The 23,650-nt window shown below is 52.4% G+C and overlaps 1 protein-coding gene across 1 annotated transcript in view; it reads right to left on the reverse strand.

Moving 5' to 3' along the window:
* Window positions 1-19,451, reverse strand: part of FAM107A (family with sequence similarity 107 member A) — a 53,406-nt gene extending 33,955 nt beyond the window's left edge. The window contains exon 1 of the mRNA XM_055135519.1: window positions 19,117-19,451. Within this exon, the coding sequence (XP_054991494.1) occupies window positions 19,117-19,140 (24 nt within the window). The 5' untranslated portion in view covers window positions 19,141-19,451. The remainder of the gene's footprint in view (window positions 1-19,116) is intronic.
* Window positions 19,452-23,650: the final 4,199 nt, after the last annotated feature.

A 23,650-nucleotide genomic window follows, 5' to 3' on the forward strand; every position in this document is an offset into this window, starting at 1 on the left:
GAGTAATTCCTGAGTATAGAGCCAGGAGTAACCCCTGTGCATAGCCAGGTGTGACCCAAAAAGCAAAAAAAAAAAGATACAAATCAAAATGCCCATAGAGATTATATTCAAGTGGTGGGGATTTTATTCATTCACTAGTTTTTATATATCTCAGCGCTCTTCAATATTTTTTGTTTTGAGGGCAATTACTTTTTATTAGTTTTACAATAGGAATAATAGTTTATAATATTAGTTTAGGAAATAAAGAAAGTTGATAGCTCTTTATTTGCTGCATTAGTCTGTCTAAATTATTCCCAGTCCCTCCCACACACCCACCCCCAATAACAAGACAGTCCCCTATTCTGGTCCTCACTGGCAGTGCCTTCTGGTCCCAGGCCTGTCTGTAATTACAATAATGCTAAGAGAAGGAGGAAACTATGTCCATTTTCTGAGCACGCCACGTGCATCAGCTGTTGGTTGGTAGTTCGTGGGTATTTCTCAGTGATCCTCACAGTGATCTGAGGTGGAGGGAGTCCATGTCATTTGCTCTCTGCAGGTGATTTATTGAAGGACTGCTCTCATGGGAAATCTGTAAGGGGTAAGGGAGGGGAGTAGAAGGGGACAGAAGGTAAGCAAAGATGTGGGTTCAGCAGAAGTCTAACTGCAGACTGATTGCACGGACTGTCCTGAGTGTCAGTGAAACCACAGCATGGCAAGGGGACTGAACTTTCTCCACCCATATCAAGTGGTTTTTGGCCATTGGATCAGAGGAAAGGATAACCAGGCACATGGGGGGCAAATTCCCAGCTACAAGAGATACCACCAGCTTGAAACACCACTCATGGGTAAAGGACAATTATTCTAGAAAGAATGGACTTGATAGCAGCCAAATAGCACAGCAGCAAGAAGACGGGTATGAGCCAGTCGAGGGGATATTATTATATATATTATGCACTAGTATAAGGAGGAGCTTGTGACTCAGAGTGGTTAAGAGACTCATCTAGGGTTACCTAACAAGAGATGAAAACAGGTTTGGAACTCAGGTGTGAAGGCCTTGCTCCATGCCCTGTAGCTAGACTGCTGGTAATTTCCCAAAGGGGAAAGAGGCTGAGGCAGTGAGTGGATGCCCTCCAGACCCCCTCCCCACCATCTGCTCCCTGTGCTTCACATTGGCATCTGGACCAATCACAGTTGCAACCTGGGCTTTTGAAGAAGGCTGCCACAAAAAGCCTTTGTGCTTCTCCAAAGTTCCCTGAAGGGTGTGCTGGTGGTGGAGCTGGTTGCTAGGAGACATTTCTCAAGAGACTTTTTTTGGAACATAAACTCAGTTTCTGCCACAGCCCCGTGTTATTCTACCTGGGAAGAAAGATATCCCAGTAAGTGTTTCCCCCGAGGTATTAGAAGTGGATCTGATTCCTTCTCTAACCAGTTCTTCCGGGCCCTGTAGTGTAGCCAGATTGAAAACAGTTTCCATGCCAGACAAACAGAATCCTGAAGAGAAAGGGCCCATTAAGATGCTCTGCCTACCTTCCCCATTCAACAAATGGGAAACCGAGGCACAGGGATTTGAGGGGCTCACACAATGAATTGTGACAGGGTTATGGTTTATTTCTTTCATTATTCAGTGAGGCAGCTCACCTTTCTTCCCCCTCCTGACTTTGTGTAGTGAGAACAGGAACTTGGCTATGTGAAGACTGGGTGACTATTCCTTTATTAACTCTTGGATTTCAAAATTTTGGGGGGGGGGAGGACAATTGATTATGCTGCTTGAATGCAGAAGAGCACCTGGCATTTATTGAGTATCTCTGAGATGCCAAACACTGCTAACTCTGACCTCTGGGTAATTTTGAAGGCACTCTCTACTGACCTTTTTTCTTGACTAAGGATCACATCTGCCTGATTCTTTGTATGTCTAGAAAATTTAGAAAATTTTAGTTGTGTACCAGATGGTGTGTGTGTGTGTGTGTGTGTGTGTGTGTGAGAGAGAGAGAGAGAGAGAGAGAGAGAGAGAGAGAGAGGCATTGTACCACCCTGAATTGTTATTTCTTTCTGAAGAGTGCTATATTTTATTTTAGTATGCAGTACATTTAATGACATCCCTTTAAACTTATGAGTTTTATTTTATACAATTTTAGGGAAAATTTGTGCATGGCATAGCTGTTTCCCAGCTTCTTTAATTTTATTAATCTCTAATAACTCTAAATACTCTTCTCTGTGGACCAGGAAGGATTTGGCTGTAGGCTTTGTTAGGGCTGGTCCAGCGCATGGTCTTCACTCCCATGACCCCCCCAAAGCACCCCTTTCTGCGGTCTCAGATTCCTGCCTGGGGGAAAAGCACCTTCAGTGTCTCCCAGCACTGCTTGACCTGAGGGGTCTCCTATACTCTCAATCCCCTAATATCTCCTCTCTGGGAAGCCTTGACGAGTCTCACCTGGCTTTGTGTAAACACCAACTTTTGGGAAAGGAAGTGCAGGTTCTGGAGGGGGGCCTAGACATCTGACATCCCCCTCCAATAACCTGTCCTTCAGAGTCGATCGTCTTTTGTTGCCGAGTTCTAAACTTTGGTCTCTGCTTTCCAGACTTGGAGGGACTATTATGCTCTAGTTGGGATCAAATGGCCTGTGCCATGCTCAGGAAATTTTCTCAGGACAAGAACCTGGTGCTTAGGATCTCACGTCCTAAGAATCACAGTGCTCACTCTCCACTGCCTGCTCACCACTGCCTGAAATCAGCTGCCTCTTATTTTGTCAAGGGTTATGTTCCTTCAGCACAGGGTTGTTTGGGTGCCAAGTCCTCCATTGTTGCTAAAAGTGAGAATCCACTTCATGGCTTGACACTTTCTTACAGCTAGACTGCCTCTTCATGTTCACCTTGGAAATCTCATAAAGACCCCGAGGAAAAGGGGCTTTACTCATTTAAAAGTAAGGAGGGGCTGGAGCGACAGCACAGTGGGTAGGGCATTTGCCTTGCATGCGGCTGACCTGGGTTCGATTCCCAGTATCCCATATGGTCCCCTGAGCACCTCCAGGAGTAATTCCTGAGTGCAGAGCCAGGAGTGACCCCTGTGCATTGCCAGGTGTGACCCAAAAAGCAGAAAAAAAAGAACTAAAAGTAAGAAAACTGATAGGGGCTGGAGAAATAGCACTAAGTGCTTGCCTCACGCATGACTGTCTCTGATTCAACTCCCAAGACCACCAGGAGTGATTCCTGAGAAAAGGGCCAGGACAATACCCTGAGCACCACTGTGTATGGCCCCCAAAACACACACATAAGGATGTTGAGGTCCAGAGGGGTGCAAAACCTTGCATAAATGACAAAGTGGTCGAGCTAAGAATGAGTTCTCTGAATATTAGAGTGCATGTTTTGTTCCTGCACCACCCCTGCTTTCAGTGGAAAAGCTAAAATCGATCCAACATGTTACTCTGAATACCTCCTGATCCAAGCCACCGTATGCATGTTCCTGAATCTCATCTCTCTGTGTGCCTTTATTCCTGTTTCTGTCTCTTGCTCCCTGGACTTGGTGGTCATAACCCTCAGATGAATGATTACAGTCTCCTCTTGTGGGCCTCTCACTGTGTTCTCCCCAGAACACCTTGGCTATTTTCTCTTGCTCCCCTGCCTTCAGTGGTTCCCTGGGGACCTCCTCTGGGACAGGAGGGAGGTTTGAGAAGCGTGTCTCAGGCATACAGAGCCCACAGCTCTTTTCCTGGAGAGTCACAGCGCAAGTCAGAACAAGTAGAGGTGGCACAGCGGAGATACCTGTTCCCCTGTCCTAACTCCCCCCTGCTGACCCCCAAACTCTTGGCTTGCCTAATGCCTATTAGCACCCTCGAAGCACATTGGAAATAGTTGGACTACAGCACAGCGGGTAGGGCGTTTGCCTTGCACGTGGCCAACCCGGGTTCAATTCCTCTGTCCCTCTCGGAGAGCCTGGTAAGCTACTGAGAGTATCCCGCCTGCATGGCAGAGCCTGGAGAGCTACCTGTGGCGTATTCGATATGCCAAAAACAGTAACAACAAGTCTCACAATGGAGACATTACTGGTGCCTGCTCGAGCATATCCATGAACAACCGGACAACAGTGCTACAGTGCAGTGCTACAAATGAAAGGTTAGTCCTTTCAAGGACTGATTTCTAGTCCTTCTATATTTCACCTACTCTTTCAGTGCCATCCCCATGACTTCTTGTCAGAAGTCACTTTTCCCCCTAACAACTATCTCTTCTAGTCTTCATACTCTTTGAACTGTAAAAAAGTTTTTAACGTACAACCACTGGGATATCTCATGGGGGCGGGGGGCCACTGGCCTTACACTGTGTAGTGCCTAGAGGTAGAGTTCCAATGTATCTTCCATGTCCCAAGCCACTGGCACTCAAGTGTCATTTTTCTTAGTCCCAAGATGATCGACTCTTGCAATGGGAAACTAACTTCATAGATGCCATCTCTGTCTTTTCTTTTGTGGATAATGTATGTGAGGAAATCAGCAGGGCAAAGAGAAGCTGTGGTGGTGAAAGAAGCATGGGGAACCCCAAAACAACATAATCCAACCCATCCACTATTTGTACCTTAGTGTGATAGTCTCTGAATATGTATATGTGTGTGTGTATGTGTGTGTGTGTGTGCTTGCATATGGAGAGGATCTGAAACTTTCTTCTACTAGTCAATAGAACATGGAAAATGTAATAGATACACATATGTGTATGTAATATATGTGTGTTACATTATAATATATGATATGTAACATTATAACACACGCAAAGGGAATATATGTTGCATTTGCCAGCAAGCATGTAGGGGTTCTCCAACCACAAAAAAAAAAATTCTGGCAAGCACTATGAATGCGCTCAGAAGCAGCTTCTAGAGAAGCAGGCCCCTGGAGAGGAATATGCAGCCCACCCAGCCCTTAGCCACAGCCTGGTGGGACTCTGAGCAGAGGGTGCCGCTAAGCCTTCCCCGATGCTTGCGCCTGGAAACTGATCAATGTCTGTTATTTGAAGCTGCTGATTTTGTGGTAACGGGTAACACAATAACAGAAAATGGGCACAACGAGCTCTGGAGAGTGAGCACCCAGGTTTCACTGCTGCCCCACTTACCGGCCATGTGACCTTACATGAGTCACACTGCTCCTCTGAGTGCCAGTTTTCTCTCTTTATAAGCAGGGTGCAACTTTGGGAGAGTCAGAACTCATGAACGGGAAGCACCTAGCCTCGGGCCTGGGACAGAGTAGGAGCTTGGTAAATCATGCTGATTTTTCATTGACTTTGTTCATTGTTTCAAGTTTTGATATCCATCCTGGGTGGCTGTGATAAATAGGGGCACTAATTTTGATTAAACTAAGTTTTGGGGGAATTGACTTCTCTAAGGTCACAGAGAGACCAGCAGCGGGACCAAAGGACACCTGAGCATCCTATGCTGGGAATCTTCCAGAACACCATCTGCATCCCTGGAGTAGCAGCACCTCTACGAAGCAGATATGCCCCCTGTTCCAAAGCTGCCCTGTTCAGGGTGATCTGTTACCCCCCCCAGCAGAAGCTGGGGTTCAGGGTAGTGAAGTCACTTGTGCCAAGTCCCACAGCTGCCAAGCTCCAGAGCTGGGTCCTGCTCTCAGACCCACCTACAGTGACCTTCCCGGTGCCCCAGAGGGGGCAGGGGACACACTTGGGCTTTCTGGAATGGGACAAAGGCGAGGAAATCAGGAAAGAGTCCTGCCTGGGATCCCATTACAGAGGGATCGCCTTTCCCCTGTTCCGGCACTGTGAGCAGGGCAGAGACCTGGGCAGGCAGCCACTTCTCTGCTTGGTCAAGTAGAAAATTCCAGGTGCTCGAAATAGCCCAAGCATTGTTTTATTGATGAATAAGCAGCGAGTCCATGGGGCTGGGCGCACGGTGTGCCTCGCTTTCCACCAGCTGCCTTCCTGGGCCCTGCACCGGCCGCTCCGCTCCTGGAGAGATCTCTAAGGGGCTGGGGGGCACTGGCAGGATTGGCTGGAGGTGATTGCAGGGCCTGGTTGTGGGAATGATATCCCACCCCATAGAAACCGGAAGTCATCCTAGACCTGAGGGACTGAGCCCCCGGGGTGCAGAAAAGGGATGGCAGGTAGGGTGTGACAAACCCGCCCCTTCTTCCTGGCAATGTGACCTTGGGCAAAGGCTACACCCTCTGTGTTCACATTTCTTCAGTAAAATGAGATGACTCTGGGTTGGAACAACAGTACAGCCGAGAGGGCGCTTGCCTTGTATGTGGCCAACCTGGGTTTTAATCCCGGCATCCCAGATGGTCCCCCAAACACCACCAGGAGTAATAAACACCACCAGGAGTAATTCCTGAGTGCGGAGCCAGGAGTAACCCCCAAGCATTTCCAGGTGTCACCCAAAAATGGTGAGGGGGGGTGAGGGGTACAGAGAGATGACTCACTCCCATTTGGCCCTTGGTCCTTTTCCCCTTCCTCTGTGGATATATAAGAGGTTGCCTATTCCATCGCTCTGCACTAGAAAATTCAGCCCATTGGCAGTCAGTTGTAATACTGAACAATTCTTGGCTGGCTCTGGGATGTCATGGAGACACGTTCTCTGAACACTATCCAGCCCCTCTCCAAACACACAACACACACACACACACACACACACACACACATCTTCTCTTTCCCTAGCCTGCTAGTGACAACCTCAGAACCCGAGTCCTTATTCAGCAGCCCCCTGCTCTGCCTGTAAAGGGAGTCTCAGAGAAGTGTGGCTTCGAGGATGAAGTGAACTACTTGCAGCTCTACTTGACCCCCGCTAGTCGACTTGATGTCATAGGGCTTCTCTTTTCCACCTGCTTGGGGTATGGGGAGAAAAGCTGTGGCTAGATTAGTTTAAAGATTCCCTGAATTTCCCCCAGAATTTGGAGTTGTGCCACTCTGATTTGTCCTTGGTTGGGTCTGCTGCAGGTGTTGGGGCAGGGGGATCCTGTCTCTGATATCCATACCACCCTCCTCCCTTTTCCCCCACCATGGTTTGGCATCAGCAGAATTTTGCAGCCAACTTTGTGCTCAAGAGAAAAGATGATTCAGAGCTGGTGGAAAAGTAGCTGATGTGGCTTCAGCTTATTGGGGCCTGGTCATACTGGTGGAGTATTACGTACCTATGAAAAAGATATTGCCATGAAAGGAGAGGGGTGTAAAGAGAAAATGGCAACTGGATATAATTTATCAAGTGAGAATGTGGGCTGGCAAAAGTTAGAAAAATTTCACACCACATGTCTGCAATGGCTATACTAGATAGGGGAAGGAGGAGAGAGTCTATTTCTTTTCTGATCTGCATTTTCTTTCTTTCTTTCTTTCTTTCTTTCTTTCTTTCTTTCTTTCTTTCTTTCTTTCTTTCTTTCTTTCTTTCTTTCTTTCTTTCTTTCTTTCTTTCTTTCTTTCTTTCTCTTTCTTTCTTTCTTTCTTTCTTTCTTTCTTTCTTTCTTTCTTTCTTTCTTTCTTTCTTTCTTTCTTTCTTTCTTTCTTTCTTTCTTTCTTTCTTTCTTTCTTTCTTTCTTTCTTTCTTTCTTTCTTTCTTTCCTGAATGCATTGTGTGAAATAGGGAATGTTGTATAAAAGGCTGGAGAGGGGCTGAGGATGTGACTCAGTGGCAGAGCATTTGCCCTGCATGTAATAAGACCTGGGTTTGATACCTGGCATCACAAAAGAAAACAAAAAATAGAGGAGCAAAGTTTATTTTAAAAAGTAGCAATTGTGGCAGGAGGGAGGTGCAAGAGAGGATTAGAAGTGACCTGGGGACAGTGGTTAAGGACTTTTGGCACCTTGGTGGTGGTGAAGTAATGTTATGCCAGAAGCAAAAGCAATACTACTGTAAACCATGTGATCTCAGTAATAATAAGACAGAAAAGAGCTGACATCCCTGCTTTGCTTTGCTGGTGTACCCAGTTGAATCTCCTGCATTGCATGGTCCCCAGAGCACTGCCCCTCAGCCTATCCTCCATCAAAAACAAAACAAACTAAATAGTCCCAAACAAACCGATAAGTATAAAGTATTGGGGGGGGAGTAAAAGACCCCAATCGCTAGTAAGACCATCTCCCTCACCCTCGTTGTCCACTTGCATGCCTTGTCTGGAGTTGGGTGTGTTCTGATTCCAGCTGTCAATTGGAACTTTTCCTCTAGGAGGTGAATCTATGGTCGCTTTATTCTCCCTCAGGCGATTGGTGGGACTGGGAGACTGTCTCTGTCACACTCCCTTGTTCTTTCTGGAAATTGATCTTATTTTCCTGCAAGGACTGTGTTGGTCGCCTTGATTCTCGGGGCAGCCCTCCTGACCAGATAGAAGGTCGCTGCCTTTGGCTGAGCTTGGGTTGTGCGCCAGCTCAGTGTTTAGTCGGTTCTGCTTTAGTTAATGAAGAGACTGAGGCTAACGGAGGTCATGGTGCTGGCCAAGGTCACAGAGTGCTGACGAGGGGACCAGAGGTCACGCTGAGGTTTGCCTTAACTTTAGGGCCCTGACATCTCACTTGGCCTCCTTTGGAAGGGGCAAGAGAGGCATATGTGCTCCAAATAACTTTATGGAAACACATTATAAGTTCTGTAAGTTCTTTTTCTTTTTGGGTCACACCTGGCAATGCAGAGGGGTTACTCCTGGCTCTGCACTCAGGAATCATCCGTGACGGTGCTCAGAGGACCATATGGGATGCTGGGAATCGAATCTGGGTCGGCTGCGTGCAAGGCAAATGCCCTACCCGCTGTACTATTGCTCCAGCCCATGTTCTGTAAGTTCTGTCTGAATTTTTTCTTTTGCCTTTTCCCCTGTGTCCATGCTAGGGGTGGAACTTCCATCTACCTTGATCCTTGGCTGGGCCCTCTTTTTCGCTTCTTCTTTTCTTTAAAATGTTTCCATAGAGTATCTGCCCTTTGGCGTCCTTCTGCTTTTGTTTTAGAGTCTATGCCTGAGAAGGGATGTGTCATGAGAGGTCCAGAAGTTTTGAATATTGGGAAAGTTTCTGCCACATCATTTAACGTGGATTTGTCTTCTGGTTGTTGTGTGTATGCTTCTTCCCTCTTTGGCCCTCGGTGTGGGTTTATCAGCACAGAACTGGACTGTGAAGTGCAAAGCTGGGTTATTTAAGTATCACCGTATTTCTTTCTCTTGCTCTTTCGTTTCTTTCTATTTTTATTTTCTTTGACTTCTGGTTCTTTGGATTGGTTCTATTCTTTTTATCAGCTTATTTTGTTTTTGGCTTTGGGCCATAACCGGCAACGCGTGGGGGCTGCTCCTTCTGGGATGCTCAGGGATCACTCCTGGTTGATGCTCCGGGGTTCTCTGATGGCTCAGACCAAAGCTAGACCTCTCACCTCCAACGTGCTCAGCCCTTTGCGTTCTCTCTCCATCCCTTTACCAACTTGTGTTTTCACTGTTTTTATTTTTTGCTTTGTGGCCTCCTCTGAGCATTAGACGGGTAAGGTGCTGTTCTGGGCTAAGGGGTCACTTCTCGTGGTGGTTGGTGGCCCAGGCAGTGCTGAAGGTCAAGCGCAAATCTCTTGCATGCAAAGCATGTGCTCCAGGCCATTTCTCTGGCACCTTTTAACCAGCTTCGAACTCTGACACTTAGCTCACAAAATCTCAGCCTTCTTTTCTATTTTTATTTAATATCGCTGTAAACGTATTCCTTCAGTAGTTTTAGCTGGACTTTTCATTAGGGTATCAAGATTTTCTTGGTGTCTTCCTTGGCCAATCGAAAAGTGTATCACATGTTACAACTGTATTCCGGTTAATTTTGTTTCCTTTGCATTTGTCTGCTCTACTCCTTCAGCCGTGTGGTGGGAATACTCTGGAATGTGCATGATACTCATTCTCTGGCATGGAAATTTGTTTGGTAAGGTAGAATGTGGGCAGCATTTGTGTATGCTAGAAGAGTGCTTGGGAAAAAAATGTGTAGATTTCTAAACTTAGGAAAGTCAGGCCTGCTTTTAAAGGAGAAAGCAAAAGCTATGGTGAGAGACCGGTAGACATCACTAGGTCCACACAATTTGAAAAGCTTAAAAAGCCTAAAAAAAAATGTTGGTGTGAGGCAATTGGACCTTTGTTAGACTGTTGGTGGGTCTAAAGATGTAATTGGTTCTGATTGGCTTGGTTTCGTCTAGCAAAGGTGGGACGGTGACTAGGTCATCATGCTATTTTGTCCTGGGACTATTCTGAGCTAAAGACACTTGAAAAGCAGCAGATGCAGAAAGGGCATGTAAGTTTCTCCCTTTTTTCCCCCTAAAAGCAAGAGATAAAATGCTGGAAAGGGAACCCTCTCTATTTTAAGAGGAAAGAAATCTTTTACCAGAGACGGGGAGCTGAGACCAAGAAAAATCTGTAAAACAGATCTTGTTCAAATAATCCCTGTCTTTCTTTAGTCTCTGGACGTCTTTAAGAACTTCCCCACAATTGCAAATCGTTGTTCAATCTGGTGTTTAAGCTCTTGGGCCTCTACGTGGTAATTGGTTGCAGCAGTCATGGAAAACGAATATGTCACATCCTTGGGCCTATCTCATGGCCACATGGGCCTTCTCTGACACCATCCCGCCAGGCCCCCTGATATGATTCTTGGCAAACCCTGGGCATTTGCACACCACAAAACAACAACAGCCTCTTTCCCAGAGCTCAGTGCCTGAGGAAAAGCTCCTGGCCGGGGCCTGGGAGGCGGAGGGGGAGAATGGGTCTCTCAAAAATACAAGCTCCCCCCACTCTGGTTTTTGAAGTTCATAGATTCAGTGGAACTCAAAGGTCACATTCTGCATTTCCCTAGGAGCCGAGACCAAACCCTGCTCCCCAGCTTCCCGGGGACGGGAGCGTGGGTCCATGTTTGGTTTGGGCTTCCTCTGAGTTTTAGATGACAAGACAAACGCTTCCACTCCCTGCCGGCCCCCTCCAGCCCAGCCCCTGAGACCGGATCTCCCACTCCAACAAAGTCCCTCTTTCACGGCAGCTTCGGAGACACAAGGTTCTGCAAGCGGATCCCTGGGCGGGCGAGGGAGCCTCCTCGGTTGGGCGTCTGCCTTCCTCAAAGCTGGCTTTTGATTTGGTCTCTCCTACTCCACCTCCGAGTGCTCTCAGGATGCAAATGAAATTCTTCTGAACTCTAAGAGCCCCCTTCAGCGAAGTTCCCGGGGGTCTGGGGAGGGGGGACTGCGGGTAGTCATGAGACCCGGCTAGGTGAAGACGGGGCTCTGGCTGAGATGCCCAGTTTCATCCAGATCAGTGAAAAACTTGAAAAGTACAAAAAGGGACGTGGGCTGTGAGAACATCTGGGCTCAAGTCCTGGCTCTCGCACTTGGTGGCCATAGGGTCTATTTTTATTTTTTCTTTTTGGGTCACACCCAGGAAGATGCTCAGGGATTACTCCTGGCTTTGCACTCAGGAATTACTCCTGGTGGTGCTTGGGCGGGGGGGGACTATGTGGGATGTCGGGGATCAAACCTGGGGGTCGGCCGTGTACAAGGCAAACACACTACTTGCTATGCTATCTCTCCGGCCCCTGGCCACAGGGTCTTCAGAAGCAAACTCAACCTCTTTGAATCTGGGGTTTTTGCCTTGGTGTCATGGGGGCAGTGATGCCTCAAGGTAATGGCCAGACTGGCAAAGATTCTGAGAAACTCCAATGATTAGAAAGCATTTGGGGGAGTAGGGGTGGGGGATGGGGTGGGTTGATGGCCACGCCTAGCTGTGCTCAAGGTCTATTCCTGCTTCTGTGCTCAGGAGTGACCCCTGGTGGTGCCTGCCTGGCCTGCCTTCATCCCGCACCTGTGGGGACTGAACTAACACCCGCTGCTCCTCGGGCGCGAGCTTTAGCTCCTGTGCTAGCTCTCTGGTCCCTGGGAAGCATGCTTACTCCTATCTGTATAAAGTTTAAGGACACATTTATTTATTTAGGTTTTGGGGCCTGACTCAGCTAGGCCCAAGGGCTCTTCCTGGCTCTGTGCCCGGGAGTGACTCCTGGCGACCCCAGGGACCAGGTGGCTGCAGAGGTGGAACCAGTGTTCACTGCCCCAGGCAGGTGCCTCACCTGCTGTGCTGTCACTTGGGACCAGATATTGCCTAGATGAGAAGGGTGGCGGCCTGGGAGGGGGGCGTGTGGGTGCAGGCAGGGGGCGGGGGTCTCCGAGAGCCCTTGCTCCTGGAGGATTCTGCAGGCGCGTGGAACTGCCGTGGGGATCTAACTTGGCTGCTCCTGCATGACTGTGCATTGGGGGAAGCACCAGGCCCGGGACTGAGGGGCTTGTTTGGGGGCACATGCCGAGGCCCTGCCACCATGGCCATTGGGGGTGCTGATCATCTCCCCACTCTCTTGTCTTCTCCCTGCTTCACTGGACTCTCTCCAAAGCACCTCCTGATGGATGGGGCAGGACGGAGAGTCCCACAGAGCCTGTGAGGTGAAGACCCTCCTGCCGGTGTGCAGGAAAACGGGAACCAGGGGAAAGGCGTGGAGGGAAGTGACTGGAAATGACGGGAAATGTCCGTCCTACAGCAAAGGAGGTTGTCCCAAAGGCCTGAGAGGGGTCCCGGGGGGGAGGTGGCCAAGGAGGGTCTTTCCCCAATTTCTTCTCTGGAGGCCTGGACACCTGTGAGTGGAACAGAGCCCTAGGAGGGCACCCCAGGGTGTGGGGAGCAGGGGGCTGAGGTCAAGGGCGGGCTTGGGGTCCCCTCATGCTACTCCGGGGACCCTGGACTTTCTTCCTGGCCCTTTGTTGGCCTCTGTGTCTCCCTCTCACCTTTCCTTTTCTCTCCAGGTTGAAAAATTAAGCGGGGGAAGTAAGGGGGTGTAAGAATGGGCGCTTTGAGAAAAGACTCAGAGGCAGATCCACGGCAGGATTTGGGGGGGCCGGGGGCTGTGGGAGGGAAGACCGCCTCAAACCAGCACTTGTGGCAGGTCCACCTCGGGAAGTGGGAGGTCCCGAGGCTCCAGGAGAATGTGGGGGTGGACACTGGCCAGCCGTGACCCCTCCTGTATCTGGGCCCCAGGAAACCTCTCCCAGTCCCTGACCCGCCTCACATGCAGGGTTTGGGCATCCCTGAGGCCCTTTCCCCTAGGCCTGAGGCTGTTACTGCAGCAAGCCCAGGGGGTGCCCAGGGAGCCACTGAGGAGTGACTGAGGGATGAACCATGAGGAGTTTGCATTTCCTCAGGAAGGCGCCTGTGGGAGTGTGTGTGTGTGTGTGTGTGTGTGTGTGTGTGTGTGTGTGTGTGTTTATGCGCCTTGCACAGGGGACTGTGGGGATTTGAGTTAGAGCCCTAAAGCCTTTGGCAGGAAAGAAGGGCCCCCATGGGAAAAACTGGTCCTCAGTGTCCTGACCCCAACCTTAGGCGCCAGGATCTTTCCCTGACCTCCTCTCTCCCTGACTCCAGGCCTCAGTTTACTGAGTGTGGGTGGTGTGTGGGTCCCAGTGGGGAACCAACAATCCCACCCAGTCTGTCTTTCCTCAAGGACAAATCAGAGCTGAGGGAGAGGTGACAATCACGGTGGTGGTGGTGGTGGTGGTGGTGGTGGTGATGTGTGTGTGGGAGGTGCTGAGTGCAGTAAGGGGAGGGGAGAGTTGTGGTTCCCCAAGACCCAGAGGGGCTTCCCCCCTTCTAATCCTCAGGTCCCTTACCAGCTGTCCTAGTTGCCTCCTGTGAAGGTTGGGCCCAGCTACGCAAACACACCTCAGGAAAGTTTGCGCCCTTCACTCTTAACGTCAACTCTGGGCATCTGAGATCCATTCTGGGAAAGCTTTCTAGATACATGAATTGCGGGGACCTCGCCTCTCCTGCCCTCCTCTGCTCTCCCCTCCTCTCCCTTCCTCTCCCCTGTTCTCCCCTCCTCTCCCTCTTGCCCATATCCTTCCTTCCCCCTTATTTTAAGGGCCACAGCCAGCGATGCTCAGGGCCTCCTCTGTGCTCAGGGATCTCTCCCGGCAGACTCCGGGGACCAAATGGAGTGCTGAGGGTCAAACCAGTCTGCATGCAAGCCAAGTGCCTACCCATCGTACCATCTTTGCAGCCCCGCTGGGCTGGTCTGTGGCTCAGGATAGGGCAGGCGTGTGCTCCACCCTCAGAAGTGCGTCCGGCTGACCAGATGCTCTACTGTCACTGTCCTATGATGCTAAACCATTTCTGCCCGACGGACCTGCATTTTCATTTACTCTGACCCAGCCAAGAGTTAAGGTACAAAGTCAATACCCTGGCCCTCACCGTGGGCTCCAGCCAAAAGGCACAGAAAGATAGTTAGAAGTTTGTCATTCTCTCACGACTGAGGAGCACTGGGCATCAGGGCCCTTAGATCCCAGGTGTAGTACCCAAATTGTTATTGTCTCATCCCTATTTTATAGATGGGAAAACTGAGGCCTGGACATCACTTACGAAGTGCGTGCTGGAGCTGTGACTTGTCCTGAGGCCTCTTTTAAGGAGGCTCACCTGCTGCTTGGGGCTCAGTTTCCACACTGTATTGAGGGTGTTGAGGGAGGTACAGTCCCTCAGCCCTGCCACCACCTCGCAGGTGACCTTTGTGACTCTGTGTTCGGTCTACATAAGGAGCAGGAGGACAGAAGAATGGCCTGAAAGAGTCCGTGCAGTGCTCAGCACAGGGCCAGGTGGGGGGCTGGGCTCAGGACTGCATGCCCAGAGAGGCTGTGCTCCAGCGCTGAGGCTGAAGAGCGACAGCAGGCGGGGCTCGGGGCAGGGCCAGGCCAGCGGGGAGCCCCAGAAGGCCCTGCTCTCCGGGCTGCCCGGGGCGCGCTGTCAGGTTCCCCTGTGCACTGGCCCAGGCACACAGGAGCAGTGGGAGGGCGCTCGGCCAGGGCCTCAGAGGAGGCTGGACTGTGAGGGGCCGGGGTGTCCCAGGTTAATCCTGGGGACTAGCGAGGAGGTGGCCGGCAGGAGCAGACACTCAGCGTTGGTTGGGGAGGACGGGGCTCTGGAAACTTCGTGTGTGTTTGTGTGTGTGTGTGTGTGAATATGTGTGTGAGTGTGTGAGTGAGTGTATGAATGTGTGTGTAAGTGAGTGTGTGTGAGTGTGTGTGAATGTGTGTGTGAGTGTGTGTGAGTGAGTGTATGAATGTGTGTGAGTGTGTGTGAGTGAGTGTGTGAATGTGTGTGAGTGTGTGTGAGTGTGTGAGTGTGTGTGTGAATGTGTGTGTAAGTGAGTGTGTGAATGTGTGTGTGAGTGTGTGAGTGTGTGTGTGAATGTGTGTTTAAGTGAGTGTGTGAATGTGTGTGTGAGTGTGTATGTGTGAATGTGTGTCTGTGAGTGTGTGTATGTGAGTGTGTGAATGTGTGTGTGAGTGTGTGTGTGTATTTGTGTGTGTGTTTGTGTGTGTGTGTGTGTGTTCAGGGCTCACACCTGCTGTGTGCTTAGGGTCTGTGCCATGCAGAGCTGGGGAGTAAACCGGGCCTTCCTCCCGCACACAAAGCCTGTGCTCAGCCCTTTGATCATCTTTCCTGCCCTGAACACTGCTTCCCTTGGGAACCCGACTGTGGTCTCCCCACAGAGCTGTGGAGGGGGGCGGGGGGCACTTGAGCCCAATTCCCTCAGAATCAGTCTGAGGCAGGGGTAACAGGGTGGCACTGGCCTGAGGGCCCCTAACCAGGCCCCGAGGCCCGCGGGGTTGGGCACTGCCCAGCCAACCCTGGGCAGTGGGCAGTGGGCGGTGGGGCTGGCAGCCCATCCGTCACTGCGGGTGATTGCTCGGGGAGTGCGCGGCCCTGCCAGAGGCGCCTGCTGGGCCCCGCGGAGGAGCACTCCCTCCCAGGCCATCTAGCAAGCTCCGCTGCGGTGTCTGTGTTTCTCTCCCTTTTGTTTTAATTGGGGAAACTTCCTTGTAACGAAGATAAATGCAAGGTGAGGACCCTCTTGGCAACACCCACGGGCTCCGAGTCCTGATTCTCAGGGAAGTGAGAAGACTGGTGGGACGAGCATGGTGGGCTGTGTGTCTGAGGGGGTCCTGAGCACCCCGGCCATGAGTCAGACTCTGGACTCGGGAGACGCGGCCGCTCTCCCTGCTGACGTGCCACCAGCCCCTCCCACAGAGGGGTGACAGTGTAGCCGCCACGCGCCTGCACCTCCTGCAGCCTGTGTGCAGGTGCCTCCCCCGCTGAGGACTCCAGTTGTGGTGCTCACAGATGCATTGGTCCCAGTGTTCTGTGCACTCAGACAGTGCTCAGAGCTCGTGCTTCTGCTTTCAGTGCTCGCTCACCCTTGAGGTCCAGTGCTCACTGGGGCTCTCACCCTGTGGTGCTGGAGTCCCAGACAGCTGTGTTGTCGGGACTGTACAAGGTGACAGCATTGAGTATCAAACTCATGGGCTCATGCTCACAGGGGGGCATCTTCACCTCTGGTGTCATTCCCTGGCCCCGACCCCCAAGGGGAAATATTAAGCCCTTTGACAGAGGAGGGGACCTGAGCTCAGAGAGGTGCAGCCTGTTGCCCTGAGGGGGTTCCAGGTGGGATGTGGACGATTCCACCTACTTTGAAACCTGCCTTCTGAGCACAGGCAGTGGAGTCCTTGGGTTCAGAGGTCAGGTTCTCCTGATGGTTTGGTTCAAATTTCATCTCTACTACTTGCTCTCTGGGTGACTCTGAACCTTTTGTTGAATCTGTCCATGTATCTGATTTTGTTGTTGCTGTTAAAAAGAAATTCCAGTCCCACAAGCTGAGGATTCCATGAGATTCCACGAGATTCCCTGAGAGAGCTGACATTAAACACTGCAGAGAGCTCTGCTGACAGTCTTATGCCCTTTTTCATGTTAGGTACCATTTAACATTGTTCAGTGTCAGCTGCTTTGCAGGTGGAATGAAGACCATGGCTGGGGTGCTGGACTGGCCTGGGAAGCCTGTGGGCCCATCTCCTCCCTGGGGACAGGACTCTGGCACCGAGTGGGGCCGCAGTGAAGTGTCCAGACCCTGCTGGCTTCTGGGAATTTTTTTTTTTTTTTTTTTTTTGCTTTTTGGGTCACACCTGGCAATGCTTAGGGGTTACTCCTGGCTCTGCACTCAGGAACTCTTGGCAGTACTCGGGGAACCATATAAGATGCTGGGAATCGAACCTGGGTTGGCTATATGCAAGGCAAACGCCCAACCTGTTGTACTATCACCTCGGCCCTTTAATTTGCTTTTTTATGGGATTTAAATTTTTTTTTTATTAGAGAATCACTGTGATGTACTTATGAACTTTTTGTGTTTGCATTTCACTCATACAGTGATCGTTGACCCATCCCTCCACCAGTGCGACTCAGAAAGAGAAGGGAACACCAAGCAGAGGATGTTGGGAGGACACATTTGGGTTGGAAGATGTGAGCTGAAAGTAGACTATAGACTGAACGTGAAGGCCACTCAATACCTCTATTGCAAACTACAACACCCAAAAGGATAGAGAACAAAAGGGAATGCCCTGCCACAGAGGCAGGGTGGGGTGGTGGGGGATGGGGCGGGGGTGGTGAGAGGGATACTGGGATCATTCTGAGATCTTTTTTTTTTGTTTGTTTTTGGGTCACACCCGGCGATGGACAGGGGTTACTCCTGGCTCTTCACTCAGGAATTACCCCTGGAAGTGCTCAGGGGACCATATGGGATGCTGGGATTAGAACCCGGGTCGGTTGCGTGCAAGGCAAATGCCCTACCCGCTGTGCTATCGCTCCAGCCCCTTTTCTGGGATCTTTTGACTGGGGCTTCTAGAAGCCTCTTTCCTGGATGCTCTGCGGCCCTGGGGCCTGTGGGTTTGCTGTGTCAGGAGGGGTTTCCCCTGAAGGCAAGGGAAAGTGCAGGGATTGACTGGTGATGTCTGTCCTGGGGGGGGGAGGAGGAGAGGGGAGCTGCACAGGGCTCTGTCTGCTGGTGTGACCCTGTTAGGCTTCTCTGGGACTGGGGAACTGGAGAGAGGAGAACGTCTGTGAAAGTGGGGAGTCTGGCTTTCACACTCGGCAGAAAAGACCTTGAGGCTGAGCTCACTGTTTTGGAAGGGCAGGAAGAATGTTCCTGAAAAGGGGGCTTGGGGGTGGGGATGGGGCACAAGACCTGCCTGGGAAAGCGGCGCCCACGAGAGGAGGGGGCATCCTGTGCCCCATCGTCTGCCTGTGCCGATTCCACGTGACCTGCACTCACCCCTCCAGATGGGACCCAGCATGGGCTGGGTGGGGAACAGATGCCTGCCGTCAGGTGTGATTTTATTTATTTAAATGGTCATTTGGGGAACAGCATTCAGGGGCCCGAGGCCACGCCTGCTGAAACTCGATGGCTCAGTGCTCTGGGCACCTCCATAGCTGATATAGTCTCCCTTCCCCCAAATTTTAGGCACCTTGGCCTTCAATACTATCAGTGATAGGGCGTCACGTATAAGTGTCCCGGCACCACCCCTCCAGTGCCTGCTCCCTCAGCCTCACCCCTGCCCCGCCCCTCCCCCACCACGGGAAGCTCAGTTCTGTGGTCCAGTTCCCAGGCGCTGCTGCCTGTGGCCCTTTATTCACCCCTCACTAAGCCTCTCCATATCCCACACATGAGTGCGATCACTCCGTGTCTGTCCCTCTCCATCTGACTGATGTCACTCAGTGTGATACTCTCCAGGCCCCTGGTGGTTCCCAGCACCACACCCCCGGGGTCTCGCACTGAACTGCTGGCCTAATTGACCCAGTATTGTGGGGAGTAGTCCCTGGGCCCCCAAACACCCTTGTGGGGGCCCTTCCCACCCCCAGTTAAAGGAAAGAAGCGTCCACGGAATGGCTGCAGCCCCCATCTCGCAGGGCACAGACCGTCTCCCCAGACAGTGTGGGGAGAGGTTGACAGAGGGAAGGAGAGAAGAATCCCAGCAACGCCTTCTGAATCACCCGCCGGGTGCCAGGCCCAGCTCCCGACTGGGACCCAGGATTCACTTCCTGGGGATGGTGACCCGGAGACACCGTGAGTCTCCGACGGTGTTACTAGTCTGCCCGTGGGCTGCAGCACCATGAGGGTGACCCTAGGTCCCCATCTCGCCTCTGCACCCGCTGTGCTCACACCCCCTCTCACCAGGGCCGGGCACCCGGAGACAGGTGGTGGGTGGCGGGTGAGTTAGGGCAGCCCCAGCTCTGCTCTGAGCACCCCACTCTGGGTTTCTCCATGTGAGCTCAGGGAGGGGAGGGGGGCTTGTGGCCTGGTGGCTGAGGGGGCTCCTACCTTCTTCCCCTGGACAGCTCCCATGGCACGAAGCAGGCCTGGGGGTGGGCCCGGCGGGGGTGCAAGGTGGGGTCTTCCCTCCGGGAGTTGTTCTCAGGAACCGGGGCCTGAGGGGTTCCCCCCGCCGGGGCCCCCCATCCTCGGGAGGCTTGCTCTCCTCGCTCACAAAGGCGGCTTTCACAGTGGCCGGGGAGCTGGCGCTCCTCAGACAGGCTTAGGGAGATGGATCCTGACAGGAACAACATGTCCCGGCCGCCCCCGCGGCCACCCTGTCCTGTGGCCACCCCCCTGCTGGCCCCAGCCCGGCTCAGGAAGGGAGGCGGAGGTGGCCGGGTCAGGGAGAAGCCCCACTGTCCTCTCACGCGGCTGCTGACAGCTCCGGCGGGCGCGGAGCCTCTGGCCGGCCCAGCGGGCAGGGCTTGGCCTTCCGAGCAGGCTGGCCACTGCTCAACAGGCAGGGCCCGGCCTGGAGCCGCGGGGCGCCTGGGCTCTTGGGTTTGGGGGCGGGGGATGGAGGGGGACGTAAGCCTCGGGTTTTGCAGCCCCTGAGCTATGCACCTGGATTCAGCTGTGAGCACCAACAGAGTTGGCTGCGAGACAAACAAGCAAGCAAGATTCCGGATATCCTTGGAGACATGTGGGGCTTGTCTCTGCGGGAGCAGAGACGGACAGCAGGACAGCAGGACAGCAGGACGGCAGGAGAGCAGGCTCCTTTATGGGCTGGGAACAGCAGCAGAGCAGGCACGGGGGCTGTGGGCTTCTGTTGGGCCCACCAGGGAAATATCTGGGGCTGGATTCCAGTCCTGGGGCCGGGTCCTCCCACCTTCCTCCCCCTGGCTGGCACCCTCCACGGCCTCAGCCGGAACCCCTTTCTCTTCAGTACCAGCCTGGGAGCAAGGCTGGGATCACCTTGGCTTTGGTTCTTACTCTGGTCATCACAGGGAACGTACTTTGACTGCTGGGAGCCTCAGTTTCTGTGTGTGTGTGTGTGTGTGTGTGTGTGTGTGTGTGTGAGAGAGAGAGAGTGTGCGTGCCTGCATGCTCGTGTGATTAGATAATCCGACAGGGCAGGGCTGTGCGGCCGGCTGGGGGACACCCATGGGAAGCCATTGTTTTGTGCAAGCATGAGTCAGGTCATGACTTTCCCTGTTTTCTCATCTTCCGCCGGGACTCCCAGGGATGACAATGGCCCCCACCTGGGCAGGGGTGGGGGTGGGGGGCGAGGTGAGGTCATTCATGGGCAGACCAGTGAGTACTCTGGTCAGCGGCAGTTCTCCACAGACAGTTCTTGCTGTGGGTCGGATTCTATCCGTAACAGACTTGGCCTGGGCAGGGCCCCGTGACTGACTGCCTCAGTTTCCCCAGAGGGAGGTGTGGGGAAGCTCGCACCCTGCCCTCACTCAGGCTGCCATGTCTGGCACAGGAAGACCGACGGTTGGTTCACAGAATAGCATCTGTGGCGAAGGGCCAAGGATGATGCTTCTTCAAGCTCTGGCTGCCCCGAGCACAGTCCCGGGGTCCACAGGCTCTCAGCTGTCCAGTCTCGCTTCCCTGCATCTTACCTCAAGTTTTAGTTTAGGCACCTCAAGTCTTACTTCCCTTTCTGGGTCAGAATGCCTTTCCCAACCTCCAAACCACCACGCGCGCTGGCTCTCTGCTGGAATATTGCCATCTCTCTCCCTTTCTTTTTAGTTTTGATTCTTGGATGATTCTTTCCTTTTCTCTGTGAGGCTCAATGACCACCTCCTCCGAGAAGCCTTCCCTGAAGCCCCCTCTGTGGAGGAGTCTTCCTGGCAATCCTCATTCTCTCCCGCATTAGACAGGAGATTATTTCTGCACTTCATGAGCAGCATGAAGGCTGGGGGCTGGACCGTTTTTTCCTATCAGTCTGGGGTCTGGACAGCGCTTGGCATCCTGTGGGGGCTCCATAAACACAGGTGGAGTCAGCAAGGACATGGTGAAGGGTTCCATGGAACAGCCTGAGACGCTGAAGTGGCTCAGCGGGATGGCACTTGCCTTGCAGGTGAGAGACCTGGGTTTGCGTGTTTCTCACAGCCCTGACTCTGCTACAGTGCTCACTGCGTGACCACTATCCCTAATCCCCACAACGCTTCCAGCCAAGCCAAAAACTGACTTCCTCCAGCTGCCCATTCTCCTGGGTCCACTCCTGTCTTGGCTGCTCTTACTTCTCTTCTCTCCATTCCATTCCGGACCAGGGTACGACTTGATTTCCTGCAGTGAGGGGGAGCACTCACACATGTGTAAAGGCCGAGAGGGCGGGAAGCTAGGAGGATAAGAATGCCAGACATGAACCCCGAGGATCAAAGTCCTTTGGCATCTGTAGGCAGGAGGGGAGGAGATACACTGAATTTTGCATCGTTGTTCACTCCCCCACTCCTACCTCATCTGCTTGGAGTCTTGCAGAAATGTGACCTAGAAGGTGCCACGAAAGTCAGGGTGACTGGGGGTCATGATCGCCATGATTGGGCTGAAGGCTGCGTCCAGCTCCTGGGGGACACTGGTCTGAGTGGTGCAGTTTAGACTCACACCCTGGGCGCAAGGAGTGGGCACCCTGGTCCTGGGTAGGCTCCCCTACAACCCCCTGCTCACTCCTGGGAGGGAGGGCTGGCCCGTAGCAGGGAGGTGCTGGCAAGTCAAAGTCCCAAATTCTGAGTTTGTGAGCACCTTTCGGAGGTCTCATCTGAAGGACTGTCCTCTCTGATGGTGAGAAAGTCAGGCCCTGGTCACGGCTCAGCGCCTGGCACAGACGAGGTGCTTGAATGCTGGACACTGGTGGCATACCAAGTGCGTGCCCGTGGTGAAATGAGCTGGGAGTCAAGGTCCAGGCTTCCCACGTCTCATTCTGTGGCTAGGCCTTGTCTCTGAGCATCTCTCAGCAACTGCAGGATGAGGGTAACACTTGCTCCCACTTGACCCATGGCCTTCAGTGGGAAGCAGGCCTGGCAGAGTGTGGGAGGGTCTTGAAGAGAGGGGGTCCCACATCAAACCCACTTACTCTCCATCTCTTTCCAAGAAATGATAGTGGAAGTTGAGACTGTTGGCTCAAAGGTCCTGAGCAATTTTCAAGAGTTTTCTGAGGCCTTCAGGAGGAGGGAGGGAAAGGGGGAGGAGGAGAGGGAGAGAAACACTGTTTGTGGCAGAGGTGTTTCAGGGCACGTGTTTCTGAGGAGCCTGTTTCATGTAGCCATGGAGATAAGACTGCATTTCCAGTCTTTATTCTGTGGGGCTTTGGATGAGTCACTTGACCTCTCTGAGTCTTATTTTCCAACGTGTATACAGGGGATACCAGTGGTTCCATTCCACGAGACTATGGAGATTCAAGGATGTTAATTCAGGTAAAACTTGGAATTGAGGTGATATTCTTTGATGCTTTAATAATAACGATGATGCATCCACAGTCCATTGGAAAATCCCATATAACCAATCTATTAGGGTCAATATTTTCCCCTAAAACTGGTGGTCGTGGGAACCCTTACAGCCTTACAGCCTTGGGCTGCCACCTGCTGGTAAATACCGGAATTACAACAGCTAAGAAGATGGCCCTGGTGGCTGGGGGAATTCCCCTCTACCCCATCACCCCTATTATCCCTGTCCTGGGAGGGAGGGCTGGTCCCTTAGCAGGGAGGTCGCAGGAAAGTCTAAGACCCAGACTCTGAGCTCATGAGCACCTTTCGGAGATCTCAGATAGGGACTGTCCACTCTGATGATGAGAAAGGTAGTCCATGAGTCTTTATATTTTTTGGGGGGTCTTTTCGGGGGGAGGCTACATCCCACAGGGTAGGAGCTACTCACACAACTCGGTGCTTGGGGGGTCGATTTTGGGGAGCACTGCATGTGGGGCTAGAACCCCGGCTTGCACATGACCTGCGGCCCTGAGCTCTGAGCCCGCCCCCAGCTTGTCCTCCCCTCCCCCCTCCTCGTACCCATCTCTCCCCGGAGGGTCTCCAAGCCTCCTCGCCGCTCCTTTCTCCACAGAAATGTTGCACCAGCTGCAAATCAACCAGGTCACTCACTAGCGTGTCCTTGAGACCCCCAGATAAAGCCCGAGGGAACCCTTGTGTCTTGCTCCTTCGTGCTGTTCCCTGCCTGGTGACGTTCCGGAGCCAACTCCCCGCAAGGTCTGGGGGATGCAGCTCCACCGCCCCCCCCCCCCATAGTTCTGTGGGCCAAAGAGCTTCAACCTGGGTGAGTTTCTCCGCTTCAGTGTTGGGTGCCTTCCCCAATTAGGACACACAGCGGGTGAGCGGGATTCTTTGTAGGGGAGGGGTAATAGGCCCAGCTCTGTACAGATGAGTCTTTTTCTTTTAAAATAAATATATATGTATATATATATTTGCTTTTGGGGTCACACCTGGTGATGCTCAGGGGTTACTCCTGGCTCTTCACTCAGGAATTACTCCTGGCGGTGCTCAGGGGACCATATGAGACGCTGGAAATCAAACTTAGGTCTGCTGCGTGGAAGGCAAATGCCTTACCCACTGTGCTATCAATCCACCGCCTCCCCCCCCCCTTT

The sequence above is a fragment of the Sorex araneus genome, chromosome 4 (genome assembly GCF_027595985.1).
Source record: "Sorex araneus isolate mSorAra2 chromosome 4, mSorAra2.pri, whole genome shotgun sequence".
NCBI classification, from domain to species: domain Eukaryota; kingdom Metazoa; phylum Chordata; class Mammalia; order Eulipotyphla; family Soricidae; genus Sorex; species Sorex araneus.